General features: G+C 41.9%; 1 protein-coding gene and 1 long non-coding RNA gene across 2 annotated transcripts in view; one reads left to right on the forward strand and one right to left on the reverse strand.

Moving 5' to 3' along the window:
- Positions 1–21962, forward strand: part of LOC143960229 (uncharacterized) — a 170295-nt gene that overhangs the window by 131605 nt on the left and 16728 nt on the right. The gene's annotated exons all lie outside the window — the stretch shown is intronic.
- Positions 14857–18034, reverse strand: LOC143960227 (shaker-related potassium channel tsha2-like). The gene has a single exon (XM_077468575.1). It carries the CDS (start codon positions 17528–17530, stop codon positions 16085–16087), a length of 1446 nt encoding a protein of 481 aa, XP_077324701.1. The 5' UTR covers positions 17531–18034; the 3' UTR covers positions 14857–16084.

A 21962-nucleotide genomic window follows, 5' to 3' on the forward strand; every position in this document is an offset into this window, starting at 1 on the left:
GATGTTATCTTTATAAACGCGTCTAAACGCAAACGCGTCTAAACGCGTCTAAACGCGTCTAAACGCGTCTAAACGCGACATGCAAACGCGGCAAAACGCGCGTTTCTAAACGCGCGTTTCAGCTTTTTTTTAACAGAGGTTTCATCTGCGTCTCGTGTGCATGAGGCCTAAGTCATCTGTACACAACAATAGGGCAGAACTGGGCAGCATTAATAGCAGCACTTCAAACTGAGATATAGACACAGGGACACAGCACAGGACTAAAACTTCAAGGGACAAGGGAATTTAAACTGGGATAGTTAGCAAGTATGAGGCAGCTGCTTTGGACCCCACAACAATGACAGGGCCCAGTGCAGCTGCCCCTTTTTCCCTGCCTTAAAGATGGCCCTGGGGGTATATCTTCTGGAGGCCAAGTGGATAATAGTGTCCTCCACAGTGACCTGTGTGTATAAGTTCCTAGTCATGGCTTTGCGCACAAGGCTAAGGACTCTTCCCCTGCCCCATGTGATAAGGTTGTATATTTAAACAGCCCCCTGCTATGCAGCAGTGGTGTCTTGTGAGGAAAAGAGGGGAGAATCATATGCTCCCTTAATTTGTCACTAAACCCACATCATAAAAAACTATCAATAAATGGTGTATTACATGCTGTTCACACTAACTCAGTCACTATGAGATTCATTTTCTGTATTCTGCAAAAAAAAAAAAAAAACTGGACGATCCTGCTGCTCTCTGTCTCCACCTTCTGTTCAAATCCCAAATTCAGCTACGGATTTTGTAGCTGTGGTGGCAACTCTGCACATGCTCAGTTTTAAAAAAGTTTCTATGCTGAGCATTTCCTCCCTATCGCATCTGAGCAGCCCATGTAACTATAGAGTCACACATGTGGGTTTATACACAATGGTAAATGACAGCCCACTCCCTCCCTCCTCCTCTATGCCCACTAACCAGCTAAACACAAGCTGTATATCGATTAGGAAAAAGGTACTTAGATTTTTTTATTTTTTTAAATAAAATAATACAGTGCCATCATCCACATACAGAAATAGAAGTTTGTTTGTGTGTTTAGTAACACTTTAAGTCTCATTCCCTTGAATGGACATCAATGAGAATCATTGATTCTTGCCAGCAGAAAATTGTTATATACACACAGCAGTGGCCAGCAATGAGCACTCAGATGTGTACCCTGTACAAATCATTGGCGTGCGATGCCACTGTTTGCATGTAACAGCTTTTCCAGCGGGCAAGCGCTTAGCCCCATCTGAACACATGCATCAATCCACCCTCATTTACCCATCTGAAGAAGACCTTACACCTTGAATACCAGGTATATTACTAAACACTCCCGGACAAACAGAGCGGTGTTTCACTTAAAGCAAACCTTTACAAACCTGGGCAATTCAAACGGAGCACATAATGAACGACTGCACAAGCAGAAGATATTTTCATTGAAAACTGCATCAGATCAGATCTAAAAATGGAAGTATTATAGGGCCCTACCCGCGCAGTTGGAAGATTTATTTATACATTATAAATTAGCTGCCCCTTCCAAAGTTGTGAAACCAGAAAAAGTAAAAAATGTGTGTGTAGTGAACCGCACTTCCTATAAATGAATACCTTATAATAAAGTGCAAACAGTACAAATAAACTATATAACCACTGGATTCACTCCGATGGAAAATTATTTAAAAAAAATCAAAAATGTGCATAATAACTGTGATCAAACATATAATATCATCAACTTAGTGAAAATCACAAATTATTAGTGTCCAATGGCCAAAGCAATGTGATGCAAGTCCAAAAAAGCTCATGCAATATTTTCCGGCAAGAAAGTGATTAATCCAATAATTAGGTGACTGTAGGGATCCTCCACCAACAACAAGCAAACAGCCTACTCACCAGATGGAGATGATCCTTATTACGGAGATCATAACAGCTTTTGGAGTATATCTGGAGATACGTCTCGGCAGGTCCGGTAGTGTCTCTGATCAAAGCATTCAAAAAAGGGGATGGCCTCACGCATCCGGGTCAGACATAAAACAAGGAACAATCTCGCATGGTGAAGTATGTCATAAAAAACATGGTTTATTTAATAAAAAGTAGCTCCAACAAGCCATTCAGCATAAAGCAAAGTTAAAAACATACACATAGATGCAGGGATGCCGTGTGCACTCCACCTCAATTCCACTATGCGTGGAAGTGACGTATCACGCTCGACCTCACCCTACATGTTTCGTCAGTACATTGTTGAGTTAACTCACCCACTGGCTTTGTATCTCAGGGACTATGCACCTCAGTAGCTTCAGTACATAATATTATGTTGCTCAAGGCTCTGTTCACACTTGAGCAAAAATGTAAGCAGCTGAATTTATATACAATTCTTGAACTTTCCCGTCAAGCCTAATCCTACCACTAAACCCTCCTACTGGTTGTGGCTTCCCATATCATTACTGTGATTCTAAATGCTGCTTGCTATGGGAGCACTCATCCACCCCACTCCCTGCCCCCTCATCACTGGCTGCGATTGAGAGCAGTGGGAGCCAATGGCTCCTGCTGCTGTCGCTCAGCCAATGAGGAGGGGGAGAACAGACAGACCCTCTGCTTATGTGCAGTATTGAGATTGGGATCAGGTAGGTATTTTAGGGAAGGCTGGGGGGGAAACTGCATGCAAAACCTTGTACCTTAGAACCACTTTCTGAATATCTAAAACCAAAGCTTTTCTTTTTCGTTTTTGGATAGGGAATGGTTAAATAGGAGAATGATAAAAATTCATCCTTTTTCTGTGTCCAATTGAGCAGACCCAACCACATTTCCTGTCCTATAGGCACAAAAGGAAAGAAAATAACTAAGAGAAAATATCTGCAAAGTGAAGAAAATCCCCTCTTAGGGACCATTCTCACCAGCAGCCTTGTGCAATGCAAGAATAATGCAATTTACCTTATTACTTCAGTTCATACCAATGTATTGAGTTTGTCAAGCAGGGCATGTTGAAGTTTAATGCCATTTACACACAGTCGGACTTTCTGGCAGAAAAAGTCAGACAGAATAATTTCATCGGATATTCCGATTGTGTGTGGACTTCAGCAGACTTTTTTTTCCTGAAAATTCTGACGAACCTAGAAATAGAACATGTTTTAAATCTTTCCGACAGAATCAATTTCTATCGGGAAAACCGTTCGTCTGTATGCTGTTTCAACGGACCAAAAATTATGCAGCTATTGGCCACTGGCTTCACTGAACTTCCTTTTTCTAGTCCCGTCGTACGTATTGTAAGTCACCGCGTTCTAAATGATCGGACTTTGGTGTGATCGTGTGTGGGCAAGTCCGTTTCAGTGGAACTCCGTCGGAAAAACCGTCTGAGTTTATTCAGACAAATAAAGCGGTCGTGTGTATGCCGCATTAGGCTCGGTCCACATATACAAGAATTTAATGCTTTTTTAACCGCATTCCATTTGCATAACATGTGAATAAGACCGTCTTTCAATGTGTGGGGTGACCGTGGTGCGGTTTTAAAAAGGGTCCTGTGCGATTTTGGGTTCCGGTTCAGGTGCGATTTCAGGTAAAAATTTGCAACTGAATTGCACCTGAACCAGTGAACAGAACCGCACCGGACTCCCGCACTGAAAACGTGGCTGCATATGTGTGAATCCAGCCTAAAACGGCACATTCCAATGTATTTTAACATAACTCAACATACATCAGTGCATAACAACACTTAAAAGATTTAATAAAAAATCGAAACTTTAATAAAAACTATTGATTAAAAAAAAGTTTTACTAAAATAAGGAAATAAAGCACTACGATCTGTTAAAAATGCACTACAGCACGAGTTAAAAGGCATACAAACATACATGCATGCATTTTATGAATGAAAGCGCATACACTGTGGTTTGAATTGGTCCTTAGATAGTCGTCAACGGAAAAAAAAAAAACCTTTCTACTGCTGTTCTGGTGATAATTTAAAATATATAGAAATATATAGAGAAAGTGAATCTCTCCAGCAGGGACACAAAAAGCAATCAAAGCATGACCGGGGTTCTAACCTCTCATCAAATTTTTTTTAAAGCTGTTTCCCATTGGGGAGATTTTCCTTCAAGTCCTGTCCCAGAGATGCAACAGAAAATAAGAGGAAATCTCTACAAATTGAGGGATTTTTTTTTCTCTGTCCCCATTGGAATAATACTCTTATCTTGTATTCTGATGTCAGCTTACTTTCTGTCTCTGTGATATCGGTCACCAACAGACGGAGTGAATCTACAGACAGCAGTAAGAGCCCTTTCACACTGCTAGCATGGCTGCGTTAGCGATAAAGTGCTGCTAGTTTTACTAGCGCTGTGCGGGCGGGAGCGGGGCGCTTTTAATCCTAAAGAAGGGGTTAACAAGGGGTTAAAAGCCCTTGCAAAGCCCTGCTGCCACTGCCGAAGCGATTTGCAGGCCCTTCAGCAGCGCTGCCCATTGATTTCAAATGCAGGACTTTTTTTTCGGTCCTGCAAGCGCACCGCTCCAGTGTGAAAGCACTCGGGCTTTCACACTGGAGAGGCTTGAGAGGCGTTTTTCAGGCACTTTACAGGCGCTATTTTTTGAGCTAAAATGCCTGAAAAGTGTCATCAGTGTGAAAGGCATGTCCAGATTAACGTAGCAGCTCCAAGCCCCTACCTTTAATATAGGCCCAGCAGGGTTGGACTGACCATTTGGGCACTGCCATTGCCCTACTGATGCTGTCCACCGCCAAAAACCCAGCCCCAAATGCATTTTGAAAAAATAAAAAATAAATAAAAAATTGTAAAAAATAATAAATTATAAAAAAAAAACTGCTGACACCATCCACTGCACTACTTACATCATCCACTGATAATAAATGAATGAATGAATAATAAAAAAAAATTGTAAAAAAACAAAAAAAGACATAAAAAAAAAACAAAAATAAGAATGTAAACAATAAAAGATTGCAACAAATAATAAAAAAAAATAAAAAATTAAAAAATAAATATACAGAAATGTTTTGCTCATTCACACAGGTTCTCTTGCACATAGTGTGAATGAGCAGTTTGTTTAAAATACCTAATTTGTTTTAATAAAAATATGTTTACGTTTTAATTTTATTTATTAACCATAAAAACGGCCCTCCAAAATCCTCAGCACCAGGCCCATGATGCTTTTAATCCGGCCCTGGTGAAAGGTATCTTAAAACTTGCAAGGAGTTCTAATCCATTCCTATTCTATATAAAAAAAAAAGTTTGGCCACATACATACAAAATAGAAAAAGGCAAAAAGTCTGGAGTTAATTTAATTAAAACAGAGAAAGACCTATACATGACACTTCCAAAAAATTCCATGATGTTAATTTATGGAACAAGTAATTAGGTTCAAACTTCACTACTCTAATTTCATGGAATTATTAGGTATTTTCGATTGTTGAGGCTTGAGCCTTTTTTTTAAATTATTTTAAGACAATGAAAAGTAAGTTACTGGGGGAAAAAGTGACATACGTGTGTTTTGCCCTGTTTTAGGCACTCCCATTGAAGTCTATTGGGGCCAAAAATGCTTGCAGTTTGCAGCTTAAAAGAAGCTTGTGTACTTTTTCGAGCTACACGCTTCAAGTGACACTACGCTCAGGTGTGAACAGGCACAAATGAAAACTATAGGATTTTGGTTCCCCATGATTAAGCTCTGCTGTGGGTGAAACATGTTGGAGGCATAGCTTTGGGTGGGTGTGAGTGGTGTGCTGTCATTTTAGTAAATCGTGGTTGGAGTTAAACCTCTTCAGTCTGAAGCCCGTTATTTGGGTGGTGGACTACAGTGGAGAAGAGTGGCCTTCACACCCGGGAGATTGCAGAGAATCAAGGGAGGATACAGACTGGTCTGTGAACAGTGAAAAGGGTCGGGTTCATCCAATGGGATTTTGGATGTTGAGCATTTTGGAGCTTCAAGCTCCAAAATGCTCAAGTGTGAACAGAGCTTTGAGTAACATAATATTATGTACTGAAGCTACTGAGGTGCATAATACCTGAGACACAAAGCCAGTGGGTGAGTCAACCCAACAACATACTGACGAAACCTGTAGGGTACGGTCGAGTGTGATACGTCACTTCCACTCATAGTGGAACGCAGGTACCATACCTCCCAACATTTTGAGATGGGAATGAGGGACACCTATTAGCAAAAGTATGTAAGCATAGGACACACCCCTTACCACGCCTACTTAAAGGACAATTATACAAAAAAATGATTAGTTAAACCCTAAAGTGCTTTTGTTACCACTACTATTCCTTTATACTGGCTTTGGAAATTTACATTTGCAGCAATTTAAAATTTGGATGAAAGGTTTAGCTCTGGGAAACACTTTTTGAAAGATAAAAAGTGCATTTTATATACAACTATATAGATCAAACCAAAATGAGGGACAAATGTGGAGGAAAGAGGAGCATTGCTCCAAATCAGGGACAGTCCCTCAAAATCTGGGACAGTTAGGAGCTATGACATCCTAAACAGATATTTGAGCTTTGAAAGAGCAACAGAGTGTTAAATTAGCTTCCAGCTTCTAAGCCATGGGAGTCATCCTCCCACATCTCAGCAACCAATTAATCCAAAAAACGCGTTTTTTGATGCATTTTGCAGAAATGCAGGGAAATTTTTTAACATAGGTTCCTATGGAACATGTTCACATCAATGCATTTTTGTGCCTCTGTGTTTTTGGAAAGGGTCGGGGACTTTTTTTCATGCAAAATGCAGCGTTTTGCATGTAATAAAAGTCAATGGACCTGCATCAAAAACGCAAGTACCGCATTTTTACCATGTTTTTACCGCGTTTTACCGCGATTTTGCAGCGATTTTCGTTTTGTGTTTTTTTTCATTTTTTTCACTGTATATATCTGGTTTCTAAGCAACCACAGTGTAAAAAAAAAGGGAAAAAAAAAACACAAAACGTGGCAAAATCACAGAAAAATCGTGGTAAAAACGCGTGTCCAAAAACATGACAAGCACCGCAAAATGCGCTGCAAAAACGCTCAAAAGCAACATGCATAGATGTGAATTGAGCCTTAGTGGACCCTGTCAGCTGGCTGCTGCAGGTATTGCTCCGATCAGAAGGATTGATTACCTGGCTGAATGCAATGGTTCCCCTCGCTGGTCCTGTAGTGATTCAGGAGCCAATGGGAGAGACCACAGCATGCGATTGGGAAAACTGGTACTCTACACACCCAGAAGTATGGAATATTTGAAGTGGATGGAAAAAACTGAAGAGGCACCATTTCAATAAAAGGGCTGCTGAAAAGGTAAGTAAAGAGCCTCTTTTATTACAGATATCTAACTCTTTACAAATGACACTGGCAGGGTTACTTGAAGAATTAAATCTCTCAGTGCCTCATTTATCCTTAAACGCTCCTCTTTTAGATCCGATGCATAGACGTGTACAATTTAACTGCCAAAAGCACTTTTACTGCATTTATGTTTTCATCCAACCTGCAAAGCCTCAATTTTTATTACTGTGATGTAGTCAAACTGTATAAACAGTAATAGGTGTGGGCTTTTTTCTTATATGTTAACCACTTGAATCCCAGTCGCTCTTTGAAAAAAGTGCTGGGATATCAGCTATTCGTCCCAGCGTGGTTTTAAAATGCGGCCTGTCTCGGCAGCTCATGGAAGGCCCCTGCCAGCACTAGTGCTGGAGCCGCCAACTGACGGTGACAGCCAGGGTCCAGCTCCAAGCCCGGGACCTGAAACGATCAGCTACTGGGCTTCTGATACTTCTACAGGGAAGGTAGACATAATGGTCCCAACAGTGACATTGGATGATCTGGATGACATTTGTACTCACTGTGCAAGATTAAAATTCTCATGTATGTAAACACAATGTGGTTTGATTTATTAGCGATCGCAAACTGGTGAAAAAATTGCAGTCATGCTACTTTGTGCCCTGTCAACCCAACGTAAAGCAGCATTAAACCCAAAACCAAAAATTTAGTATATAGCAATTTAACAATCCTTAGCTGTGGTTGCTGCATTTGTTTTTTCTCTTCTTTTGTCCTTTATTTCACCAGGTGATCCAGCCAGTAACACACTACCTGTCTTAAGCTGGCAATAGAAGGATCAAAATTAAGCTGGTTCAACAGGGACCAGCTGAATTTCGATCCATTTATGGCTGTTCCCTTTCGAGAGCAGTCGATCTAAAAAACTGACTACTCTCGAACGGGCTTGTTGGAAAATATTCCTTCACTCAGTGCCACAGCCAATCATCTGCAACATATTCTGATAGTGGAGTCCCAGAGTACAATAACACGGGAAGTAGTCCTCTATCCACCTCGAATGTGTGGATGGGGGAATCTGTGTATGGCCAGCTTTAGGGTGTCTGCATTCTGGATGAAGTAGTAAATCAGACACCTTTTGGACAGCAGCGTTATCAGTCTTAGGCTTGATTCACACTAACGTGTTTTTTGATGCATTTTGCAGAAATGCAGGGAATTTTTTTTAACATGGGTTCCTATGGAACATGTTCACATCAATGCATTTTTGTGCCTCTGCGTTTTTGGAAAGGGTCAGGACTTTTTTTCAAAACGCTGCATTTTGCATGTAATAGAAGTCAATGGACCTGCATCAAAAACGCAAATACCGTGTTTTTACCGCGATTTGCAGGGGGTTTTTTTCTTTTTTTTTCACTGTATATATCTGGTTGCTAAGCAACCACAGTGTAAAAAAACGCAAAACGCGTAAAAATCCCGGTTAAAAACGGGTGTCCAAAAATGCGACAAGCACCGCAAAAAGCACTGCAAAAACGCTTAAAAGCAACATGCATAGATGTGAATCGAGCCTAATGCCGCGTACACACGAGCGGATTGTATGGCATACTTAGTCCGTCATACAATCCGACGGACAGTCCGTCGTACTTTCCACTGAACGGACTTGACCACACACGGATGCACAAACAGTCCGTCGAAAGCTTGCGCGATGACGTGTACAGCACGTACGACGGGACTAGAAATAGGAAGTCCAAGACACAGCAAAGCACCCTTCCGCCCTGTAAATCCTTTCTGGCCATGCGTCATTCTTAGTCCGTGCGACTAGCATACGACAGTATTGTCCGCTGAAACCAAAGTACGACGGACAGAATTTCGAAAAAACCGAAATACTTAGTACTCCGGACTGCACGCTGAAAAAGTCCGCTGAAGCCCACACACGAGCGGATTGTCCACTGAAATGTGTTTCGACGGACTAAGTACGCCATACAATCCGCCCGTGTGTACGCGGCATAAGGCTGGATTTTGCAGATTTTCTCTACAGAACATGTTCCATAGGAAAACCATGTTAAATGGGCTGTAGTGCAAATCTGCAAAATGTAAAAAGCACTAACACTGCACAGGTGTGAATCCAGCCTAAAGGGAGGGTAGTTTTAGGAAACCCATAGATTATTATTTTTTTTTATTCGTTCAACCAACAGGTTGAACAAAGAAAATTACTTGGTTCTCCTAACCACACACTCAATGTGGATGAGAGAATCCTCCCCACTTTACCTTTGTATGTTGACAGGGGGGAGACTTCCCTGCCGTCCGAGCACACTGATACACACACTATAGCTGGCGGCACTGATCGAATGGAGATCAACTACTATACAACCACCCTGCCCATACATTGATGAAAATTTGGCTGGTCCCTGCTGATCCTGCACGAATTTTGACTATCAGATTTAGGTGGACTTGACTAACAAGCTCCAGCTAACACTTTATACGCAGTTACAGCAAACAGTTTGTTCCTTTTGGGATAAAGGTTTTACATAAATGAATACAAGCTGACCATTGTAAGCACCACCGTCAGCTTTAAATGGTTTGTCTTAGCCCTCTGACAGCTACTTTGTCTGGATAGCTTGGTCTGTTAACCTCTTCACGACCACGCTATAACTAAATGACAGCCACAGCGTGGTCGCAAATTGCTGGGAGGGCGTCATATGACATCCTTCCATGGTCGCACTGCTCGTGCGCCCCTTGTGGCGCGTATCAACAGGCATCTGTGATCACTGCGTCCTTAAGACACAGCTGATCACAGATTGTAGTAAAGAGCCAAGCACAGTGGCTCTTTACCACATGATCAGCTTTGTCCAACCACAGCTGATTGCAGTGTAAAAGGGATTTGCTAGTAATCCAAATTCCTCCTCATGCTGAGAGCATGTGAGGAGAGGAGAGCCGATAACCGGCAAATCCACACAGGGGACATCTACACTGATAATCAGGGCACTGATCATTAGTGTCCTGATGATCAGTGCAGCCCCAACAGTGCCCACCAGTTCTGCCAATCAGTGCCCACAAGTGATGCCAACCAGTGCTGCCTGTCAATGCCTATCAGTGATGCCTATCATTGCCACCTATCATTACAGCCTATCAGTGCTCATCAGTGCCCGCCTGTCCACCTATCAGTGCCGTCAGTGACGCCTATCAGTGCCCATCAGTGTTGCTTGTCAGTGCAGCATCATCAGTATCGCCTAATCAGTGCAGCCTATCAGTGCCTGCCTGTGCCGCCTATCAGTGCCCGTCAGTGCCGCCTATCAGTGCCCATCATTGCCCCCTCAGTGTCGCCTATCAGTGCAGCATCATCAGTGCTTCCTCATCAATGTCGCCTAATCAGTGCAGCCTATGAGTGCCCATCAGTGCTGTCTCATCAGTGCACATCAGTGAAGGAGGAGAATAACTTATTTACAACATTTTATAACAGAAACCAAGAAAAACACTTTTTTTTTTTTATGTAGGTCATTTTCCGTTGTTTAGCAAAAAATAAAAAAGCCCAGTGGTGAGTAAAAAGAGAACTCTATCTGTCTCAAAAAATAATAAAAATCTAATTTGGGGACAGTGTTGCGTGCTTTAAATTGTCATTCAAGGTACGACAGCACTGAAAGCTGAAAATTGCCTAGGTAGGAAGGGGTTAAACGTGGTCAGTAGGCAAGTGGTTAAAGTAAATTGAAAAGCAACAGACCAAGACCTCTTTCATATTGGGCATACTTTGCCATAGACCCGTGCAGAGTCGTGTTTACCCACACAGGAATGTACAGGTTTCCCGTGCTTCCCGGGCAGACAGTTCATTGATGTCTCCGAATACAGACAGGGTTTAGGAACCCGCACCGGCACCCACACAGAAGTCACATTGCTCAAATCACCCTTGCATCCCCCTGTGGTTAAACACAGCACTGCACGGGTACACAGTAGAATTTACCCTTTGTGAACAAGTATATACTGTCTGGATCACCAGGAGAAAATAAAAGAAATAAGCCTTAAAAAAGAAAACAAATACTGTCACCATAGCTAAGAATTGGTAAACTGAAATTTAATAAATTTTTATTTTTGGGTTTATTATTATTTTATATATTTAAAAAAATTCCCTCTCCGGAATAATCCTAGGTCACAACAATGACATTCGAAGATCTGGATGACATTTATATTCACTGCACACGCATCAAATGCTCACATACGTGAATGCAATGCCATTAAAATTTTTTGCAACTGCAAACCCGTGAAAAAGACGCTTTTTTGCTGCCCTTGTCAACCCATAGATTCACCGTCACTACTGATCCTGGTGACTGCTGTCTTTGGTAGAGAAAATGATAGGAAGTCCAAAATGTTTAAGTTGTCACCAGAACAGGAGATGAGGGAAACTCTTCCAATGGAGACACCTGTTTTGGTGAGAGCTGTCCAAGAGGGGTATACTTTTACGTGGGAAAGATCTCACCTTCCTGTTGTGCCTCTGAGACAGGAAATGAAAGGAAATCTACTTGATGGTCCACAGAGAATAACAAAAAATCCTGACAAGAGTCGTAACTATTCCTTACTCAACCAAAAAAAATAAAAGTTTTGTCTTTAAAACACTTTTTAATGGTATGCATGATCCTTTTGTCTTTTTTTGTCCTTTACCTATATATATTGCACTAAGAGGTGTCCTTTCCTTTCTCAAAGAGTTAGGAAGCAAATTGGACAAAACTGGGTATTTTGAAGAGGAGGTCTCACCTTTGAGATCACTGAGAGCTGTCAGATCCTAAGCCCCTGTACACACGGTCGGAGATTTCCACAACCAAATCCGTCGGATTTTGTCCATCAGATTTAGTCTGATGGATTGTGTCCGAAACTGTTGTATACACACGGTCGGACAAAGTTGTCGAAAAATCCGATCTTTCAGAACGTGATGACGTCATTTCGTTACGATGGGACTAGATTCAGGCTAGTAGCCAATAGCTTTGATGTAGGAATTTGATCTGAGCATGCGTGGCACTTGGTCCGATCAAAATTCTCTACACATGATCGGATTACGTCTTACCGGCCCAGTTGGTCGGGAAATATTTCCAACATGTTGTAAAATTGGGTCCGACGGAGATTCGGACGGAATCAGTCCGATGCATACCACACACAGTCAGATTATCTGACGACACGGTCCGATAAGACGCATTCCGACTTATTCTCCGACCATGTGTACGCGGCATAACATGTTTTTTTTAACTAGCTAACAACCATGTAGACCTAACATATTAGTTCTGGGTGGAGCATGGTTTCTCAACCAGGGTTCCCTGGAACCCCAGAGTTCCTCCAGAGGTTGCTAGAGGTTCCTTGAGCAATGAGCCATTTCTGCCTCTTAGATAAGTTCCCACTGACACTACTGATCTTTTTAGCTACCTGTTAGGGGGTAATTATTCCCAATGACCACAAATGTAAGCAGCATTCTTCTCACGGATCATCACGCTAATGTATCAAGAGTTGTAGATATAGTAATTATTTGCAGGAGTTCCTTGAGACCGGAAAGTTAATTCAAGAGTTCCCTTTTGTTAAAAAGGTTGAGAAAGGCAGGTCTAGAGGGAGGGTAGTCTTAGATGACCTGGCAAATTTAAATACATTAACTAATTAAAGCCAAACTCCATCTAATATTTCACAAGCAGTTACAGTAAATATTTTTTTTTCCTTTTTGGAATAAAGGTTTTACATAAATAAATAAAGGCTGGTCATTGTAAGCAGTGTTGAATGGTTTGTCTCAACCCTCAGACTGATAAATCTGAAAGAGAGCTTGTTCTTTTGAAATACAACAGACTTACTGACCAGATCACCAGGTGAAAATATGGGAAAGAAAGACAGGAAAAGGAAAAATTGGCAAGGTTCAATATAATAATAGGAAAAATTAGGAAAGGGAAAATTGACAAGGTGCAATGTAGTAATAGGGAAAATTGGCAAGGTACAATGTAGTAATAGGGGAAATTGGCAAGGTGCAATGTAGTAATAGGGGAAATTGGCAAGGTGCAATGTAGTAATAGGGGAAATTGGCAAGGTACAATGTAGTAATAGGGGAAATTGGCAAGGTGCAATGTAGTAATAGGGGAAATTGGCAAGGTGCAATGTCGTAATAGGGGAAATTGGCAAGGTGAAATGTAGTAATAGGGAAATTTGCAAGGTGCAATGTAGTAATAGGGGAAATTGGCAAGGCACAATATAGTAATAGGGAAAATTGGCAATGTGCAATGTAGTAATGGGAAAAAAAGACAGGAAAAGGAAAAATTGGCAAGGTTCAATATAATAATAGGAAAAATTAGGAAAGGGAAAATTGGCAAGGTGCAATGTAGTAATAGGGAAAATTGGCAAGGTGAAATTTAGTAATTTTTAAATACATTCTGACTTGATATACAAGCGATGTCCTGATATACATGTAGCATCATGTCACAACTGAGTATAAAAGAGAAGAAAGGCGCCTCTAAGTGTAGCAATAGGGTTTCATTTAATGAAGGTACAACATTTTGCAACATATTGCTACACTTAGAGGCGCCTCTATTCTCTTTTATACTCTGTAGCTCCTGCTGGATTTTTGCCTCTAATCCCCTTGTGGAGGCTTCCATTTGTGAATGGATATTTTATGGTTACACAACCTGGACACATTGCTATAATCTTTTTATATGGACTATAAACTGAAAGACCTATGAATAAATGGTTGTGGAAGGAATCATTTGAGTTTCCATTATTTCTTATGGGGAAATTTGCTTTGATATACATACAAGTGCTTTGGATTAAAAGCACGTTTCTGGAATGCATTATGCTCACAATTCAAGGTTTTACTGCAGTTTATAAAACACTGTGTATCATAAAAAATGCAATTAAATAAATAATAAATATTTTTTTTTCCCCACTTTTTTTTAAATCTTTTTCTACATCTCAGTGCTGCTGATCTTTTGCAGCCGCTTTGCAGCAATTTTTCAAGGCAGGTTTCCTAATGTTGACAACAGTGGACTATTGCCTGCATATTTTATGTTGAAACAGACACTTGAATTCTCCATTGGAAACCTGGGCGACAGGGTGACAATGCAGGAGCACAACTGGGAAACAAGGAAAGAGGGTTGTCAACCTTTAACAGGAAATGCCTGAACCTGGACCTCTATAGCAGGATCACCAGATATTATTTTAATGAAAGCTGCAGATTTAAAAACACTAAGAATGACTTTTGAAATTGCAGGAACATCACAAGGCATTTGAGATTTTGGTGACGGGGCTTGCATATTCTTTTAACAAAGCTTTGACGGCAAGGTCACACAAGAGCAATTTATGCTGGTGATCGTACAATGAAAATAACAGCATGAAAATGATTCATTGAAGCAGATGATGGAACTCAATGTGAAATGTAGATGATTGAACTAAATTGGATAGGCTGTGCTGCTGTCAGACCGGTAGTATTTTTGGGAGAAGATAATCAGATCTTATAACCCCTGAGAAGCTTTTTGTGTGACTGTAGTGCTGTGCAATGTCAGCTAGTACAAAACATCACAACACTTATTGACAAGTTAACCTGCACGCCACTGAAATTCAAGCAATGACTCAATATAGGACAACCAAATAATCGAAGCCTATAGACAGCCAATAATGAAAAATAATATATTTAAGTGCATGTATGGCTACTATAACATTCATGCAACATAATCCACTGAGAGCACAGTATGATTTCATTTCCAGCCTGATAACCTCTGACCCCTTGATTAAGGTTCATCTTTACCACGGATATATTTTTTAATAATCTGGTCAAAAGTGTCAATGCAAAATAAAATATATATACAACCCAAAATTTTGACCCTACACATGAAGGCACTTACAGATAAGGAAAATATTTGGTTAAATAATAATAATAATAATAAAAAAAGGCTAAACAAAATGAACCCTTTTTTTCCAAGAAGATGATTTTGCAGGAATCCCTAGCAGCCAAAGGGTTAAAAAAAAATGCCACGCATGGCAATGATGTAAACAAATTAAGAGAATGTGCAAAAACTGCAGATGTTTATACACAGAGGTGACAAAATAAGAACCAGTTGCTCAGTCAAAATTGTGGAATCTTCAGTTTCCCCTTATATTGGCTTTGTTATGATAACCTTAGATCTTTCCATCTCAGAGACGATCGGAATTTTTATTTCCATTGTTTGTGCAAATAAGAATAAATAGCAGATCAAAAGATGGGCTAAGCCAAAAAAAAAAAAAAAATTAAAATTAAAATAGGAAATGAGTTCTTAACTTTTTGTCACCGCTCCACAACAGCTGGTCTTCTGCAGCCCTTGTGTCTCCTCTAAGTCCCCAAAGAACACTGTGTTATAGAGTTCTTGTCATTGAATGGCACTGTTGCAAAAATCTATCCGTAGCAGCTTATGCCATGTTAATAATGTGCTAGTGTGTGATTCCTACAGGATGGCATTTCCCAGCTACTGCGTAGTGTAATAATCCTTGGGAAACACTGATGGAAACACATTGTCGAATAAATAGTCCTCACAAGAAGCCAGTTACAGACGACGCAAAGGGGGCATTTGCTTGGAGGTAATTATTTGAACTAGGTTGCAAAGTCACCTTCACCATGTGCAGAGCCATAGATGATGTACCAACTTTTTTTTTTTTTCCAACGCAGCGATCTTCACAGTTGGTTAAACACTAGCAATATAGTAATTCTAAGACAACCTTACACCTAGGATTTTCTTTCTCTACTGTATATGCTTAACTATCCACAGTGCATTGATGACCCCCTTCTACTTGGCCAGCACTATTAATGCGGTCGTTAACATCAAGACCCCTTAGCTTTTACAGACAGTCTGAGGAACTTACCAAAGAGGTCATACCTCAGTTAACTTTTTTTGTTCGGCATAGTGTTGGTTGGTGGTTAAGTGAGAAAACCTGCCATCTTCTAGGTCTTCTGACTCCATGTACTCAGATTTATTAAAGGACTGTTTGCTGTCAGTCTTTTTTAGGTCTCCAAAAGAAGAGGGTTGCTGTCCACAGGTGACATGAGTGTACTGGGAATGCTCTTCATGGTCAGTCTCCCTGTGGTAGAAGTAGTTAAAATTGGAGACAATGACAGGGACTGGGAGGGCAATGGTTAGCACACCAGCTATGGCACACAGAGAACCTACTATCTTGCCACCAATGGTCAGTGGATACATGTCACCATAGCCCACTGTGGTCATGGAGACCACAGCCCACCAGAAGGCATCCGGGATGCTGGTGAAGAGAGAATCTGGGTCATCAGTCTCTGCAAAGTATACAGCACTAGAGAACAAAATGACTCCAATGAAGAGGAAGAATATGAGAAGACCCAATTCTCTCATACTGGCCTGCAGGGTTTTGCCCAAGATTTGGAGCCCTTTGGAATGTCTTGATAGTTTGAAAATCCTGAAGACCCTCACCAAGCGGATTACCCTCAATATAGCCAAGGACATGGCTTGTTGCCCATTGTTACCTTGCTGTTCTGCCAGCTCTGTGCCCAAGGTAATGAAATAGGGGATAATGGCCACAATATCAATGACATTCATCATGTTCTTGAAGAAAGCAGGCTTGCTGGGGCAGGCAACAAACCTGACCAAGAGCTCAAAGGAAAACCAAATAATGCAAAGAGTCTCAATAAGGAAGAAAGGGTCAGTGAAGGGGCTGTCTTTTGCGGACTGGGTTCCATTGGCCATCAGGTGCTCACCTGTATGTTTGCCATCCTCCCTGAACTCAGGAAGTGTCTCCAAGCAAAATATAACTATGGAAATCAGAATGATCAATACAGAAACAATAGCAATTCCTCTGGCAGGTCCCGAACTTTCAGGATACTCAAACAGCAGCCAAACCTGTTTCTGAAAATCATTTTCCGGCAAGGGTTTCTCTTCCTCTTTAATGAACCCTTCATCATCTCTAAAAATCTCAATGATCTCCTCACCCAGTTCATAGAACTTGATCTCCTCCAGGAATATGTCCACGGGGACATTAACAGGTCTGCGGAGCCGGCCCCCAGACTGGTAATAATATAATATGGCGTCAAAGCATGGGCGGTTGCGATCGAAGAAGTACTCGTTCCGCAGGGGGTCGAAGAAGCGCATCCTCTTCCTGGGGTCCCCCAACAGGGTTTGGGGGAACTGAGCAAGAGTCCTGAGCTGGGTCTCAAAGCGGAGCCCTGAGATATTGATGACCACCCTCTCGCAGCAGTCCTGAGTGGCCCTCTCTGGTTCATAGCCCTCTTGCCCCAGGGCACTGAGAGACACCAGTGTCTCATCTATGTTCTCTCCCGAGACCACAGTCATCTCTCCAGCTTTTGGTAATGGAGTCCTCACCCCTTCTTGGACCCCCACCTCTGCCTTTTATCAAGGTGATCACACCCTTAGCCACTGGGCACCCACCTCTGCTGCTGGATGGGTGAAGATGAGTCCCCTGAGCAGCCGCACCCCAGTGATCAGATGAGCCCTGCGTGGTGGTTCTCTGGGTCTAGGCACCTCTTCTTAGATGATTGACAGCTCCTCTGCTGCTCTGCATCCTTCTTAGCTTTACCGCGATGGTGTGCCTACCACATCTGCCTCGGATGGGCATTGCTGCGCTGGTAGTGACCCTGTTGCTGCCACCCTGTCCTTGGCTGCACCCGGATCTGCTCCTCACTGATGGCTTCCAGGCAATGTCATCGCAATCTGTTGATTGTTAGTCTGTGGGAGCTTGTTGAGTCGCCGTGCGCTTCCAGCGAGCTGGCTGTCACTGAGCTCGGAGCAGATCCAGTCTCTCGCCCTCCCCAGGAGCACTCTGACGTCCAGGCACCCAATAACACAGGGGGTGTGTCACACCACAAGAAGCCACCTCTGATTGAGCTGCTTGCCAAGCCTTTCTTCCCTTGTCACTCTCTTCCCCACCTCCCTCCCTGCCTCTTTATCCCTTCCCGTTTTGTTTTTTGAGTGATTATGTGTTCGGTGTGATAATCAGAGGGTCTCTAGATGCCAGGGTACCCCAAACATAGGGGTAAGCTGGCAATCAGAATCAGCAATGCTGCAGATCCTCTTCAGCTGCTGCACAACCTCTTGTCTACTGTTGGCCAGATACAGAAAAATAATAATAATTATTATGCTCATAGCTAGGTGTGCCGGGCACACCCTAATAACCCTGTTTGGCACAGATTGCCCTTTTTAAACCCCTGATATTTCACCTAAGCCCCCTTTTAACGGGGCTCCTAAAAAAATATGTAAAAACAAAAAAAAGTTTATTTTTTTTAAATAATGCAAAGAAAAAATAGTGACACCATCCACTTCCCTGCCCTGCACCAATCTCTGCCCTACTGACACCTTCAGTGTGTGTGTATATGTGTATATGTGTGTATATATATATATATATATATATCTATTCTGCTACATTTTTTTTACATAATTTTTATTGTTTTCTGGATGATTTGTATAAACGAAAAATGATCATACAGAATGTGTCAAACAATAATCATATTGGAAGAATGGTAAATACAATATGTGCGGTTCATCTGATACGAATAATTTGTACTCTTAACGTAATAGTAATTGTTAAGCATTGATAAACAGTTGGACCATTTGAATGGTTTGCGCAAAAGTTATCGCGTCTACAAACTATGGGATATTTTTATGCCATTTCTATTTTTGCTAGTAATGGCGGCGATTAGCGGGATTGCGGCGGACAAATCAGACACTAAGTCACACTTTTTGGGGACCAGTGACACTGCACTGTATTAATGCACTGTATTAATGACACTGGCAGGGAAGGGGTTAACATCAGGGGCGATCAGAGGGTTAAGTGTGCTCCTAGGGAGTGCTTTCTAATTGTGTGGGGGATGGCTTAACTGGAGGGAGAGAGAGATCTGTGTCCCCGATTGGCAGGAACACAAGATCTCCATCTTCCTCTCTGAAAGAACAGTGGTCTGCCTTGTGTACCTAGCCTCTCCTGTCAACGATCTGCTGGTCCCGGCAGGCATCGTGCACGTACGCCCCAGATCCAGGAAGAGACAACAACATACAGGTACGTTGTTTCGTGCAGCCGGACCGCCCTGCCACAATAAATGTGCGGTGGGCGGTCCGGAAGCGGTTAAATTAAATTTGTAGGATCGATCTCTTCTATATACAGCCATATGCATAGCTCTCAACTGTCCCTGATTTTGAGGGACTGTCCCTGATTTGGAACAAAGTTCCTCTGTCCCTCCTTCTTCCTCATTTGTCCCTCATTTTGGTCTGATCTATATAGTTGTATATAAAATGCACTTTTTATCTTTCAAAAAGTGTTTCCCATCGCTAAACCTTTCATTCAATTTCTAAATTGCTGCATTTGTAAATTTCGAAAGCCAATATAAAGGAATAATAGTGGTAAAAAAGCACTTGTGGGTTTAACTAACACAGTTTACTATGTTTCCGTGTGTTTGAGCTTAAGATTAAAGCATTTTTTTACCCCAACACTTCATAGTCCTGATATGTGGCTTCTGTACCATATACTTGTATGAGAAAGTATCCTGTTCTCTTTGTTTTGCTTCCTTTATGTGAAATCCCTGGTGTTCCTGCCAGTCCAATTGCTTTCCTATTAAAAACTGACCACACTAAGCAGGAGAGCATACAGTAGTCAGTTCTCTAGCTATGCTGGGAACTCAGTGTGCTCTCCTCCAATGGTCAGACTTGTCCTGACACGCCCCTGCTGCACAGCCATTCAATGGACAAGCTCCATGTACTGCTGCTTCCCCTCCCCCAGCTCTTATGCAGCTGAGAACAGAGGGAATGCAATCACTTATAAAAAAAAAAGGTATTTATAATTTTTTTTATATCTATACAAAAATGTTTTGACTTTCATTTCTATTTGAACTGGAATGGGTTATTTTACAAGGCGATCATTTACAATCACTTTAAGGCTTGGTTCACACCCACCCATGGGTGCGGGCCACATTTGCTCAGGTACTCTAGACATGGACTCAACCAGTATTGGACTTTTGCTTCAACAGGTATGCTCGGGCAGCCACAAGCCTGTAGTTAGGACTAGGGACATTAGAAAATGTTGGCACTTTAGCTTGGACAGTCGATTGTCTCTGTCATTATGTTAACTTAATCTTCAAGTAAATTGTTTGAAACTTTGCCCTTGCCTGGTCTGAAGTTACTAAAGGGGTGTAATGCAAGTTACCAGCACACATAGTCTGCAGCTTGGGTCACTAAAACGAACTGGGGTATGAAGACAGAGGAAAAACGATGTGAAGACACAAGTAGTTATCAAAGGCAACAAAGGTTTCTCTAGCAGACTGTCATTAAAATAGAAGTATGGTATTTTTTAAAATTGTAGAATCATACTTACCTAGATGGATGCTGCATCTGTCTCCCTCCGGCTCTAAGGCTGAGAACCGAGCGATTAAACACCGCAGATCGCTCGGTTCTCAGAGCTTCCTAAACAGAGAGCTATGACAGTCAGTCACCGCTGTCTGCTCTGCCCCTCCAGCGCTCACTGGAGCACTAGGCTATGGAGGGGGTGAAGTGGCCAGCTCAGGCTCACAGCGGCTCACTGAGAGGCTGAGCCAGGTGTCGGTCCAGGCATGTTGGTCGATCGCGAACATTTTGTTGCAATCTTTTTCTGAGCCTGGACCGGCTCTGTGACATCTATCAACATCATGCTTCAGCCCGCTGTCTGCTGAAAACATGTCACAGGAGTGCAGTTCATCCACAGAAGTACAGCCATATATCTCCTCACTGTTTGCATACCATGGACTGGGTAGGTGAGGAGACCCATCAATAGACAGAAAACTCTGCTTGTGGAGAAGGATGTGATCAGTGGTAATTCTGGGGGTTGATGGGATCAGTGGCAGTGATAAATTCTGAATCATGTAGAGCAAAACTGGAAATAATCTTTGGCAAGTACAGTATAGACTGTAGTGGGGAATTTTACACTGACCACCAATGTAATGGGGAATTTTCAATGACAACCAATGTGAGGGGGGATTTACACTGACCACCAATGTGAGGGGGATTTACACTGATCACCAATGTGAGGGGGAATTTGCACTGACCACCATGTAACAGAGGATTTTTACGATAACAATAAAGGGGGATTTCTACACTGGCCACCAATGTAAGGGGGGGGGGGGGTTTACACTCACCACCAATTTAAAGGGGGCTTCTACATGGACCACCAATGTAAGGGAGGATTTGAAACTGACCACAAATGTAAGTTTGGATTGTTTTTACCGATTACCAATATAAAGTGGAGTTTCTACACTGACCACTAATGTAATGGGGATTTACATTGACCACTAATGTAATGGGGATTTTCACTGACCACTAATGTAATAGGAGCATTCACAGTAGTCACCAATGTAAAGAAAGATTTACACTGACCACCAATGTAATGGGGACTTTCACACTGGCCAATAGTGTGAATGAAAATATTGCACACCAAGCCCCAATGTAATCAGAAGAGTTACACTGACCACCAATGTAACTGAGACATTTAGCCTTTTGAAAAAGTGTTCCACCTCCAATTTGCTTACCTTTGCAGAACAGGCTGATGTTAATCTTAATAACCACAGTTGTAGACAAGACTTTCCAGCATGCCCCCTTACCTCCTCAGTGGGCGGCATTCAGCAGAAGTGATGGTGAATATGACATTGGGGGCATAATATACATATGAATGTCGCCTCTATTTACATATCAATGCTGCTGGTCCATGGCTATTTATATATTAATGTCACCTCTATTTACATATTAATGC

The sequence above is a fragment of the Lithobates pipiens genome, unplaced genomic scaffold, assembly GCF_037356315.1.
Source record: "Lithobates pipiens isolate NorthernLeopardFrog02 unplaced genomic scaffold, aLitPip1_a1.2 Scaffold_8, whole genome shotgun sequence".
Taxonomy (NCBI): Eukaryota; Metazoa; Chordata; class Amphibia; order Anura; family Ranidae; genus Lithobates; species Lithobates pipiens.

Excerpts from the sequence above, each read along its gene's own strand:
- LOC143960227 (XM_077468575.1), bottom strand. The coding sequence starts at position 17,530 with ATGACTGTGGTCTCGGGAGAGAACATAGATGAGACACTGGTGTCTCTC.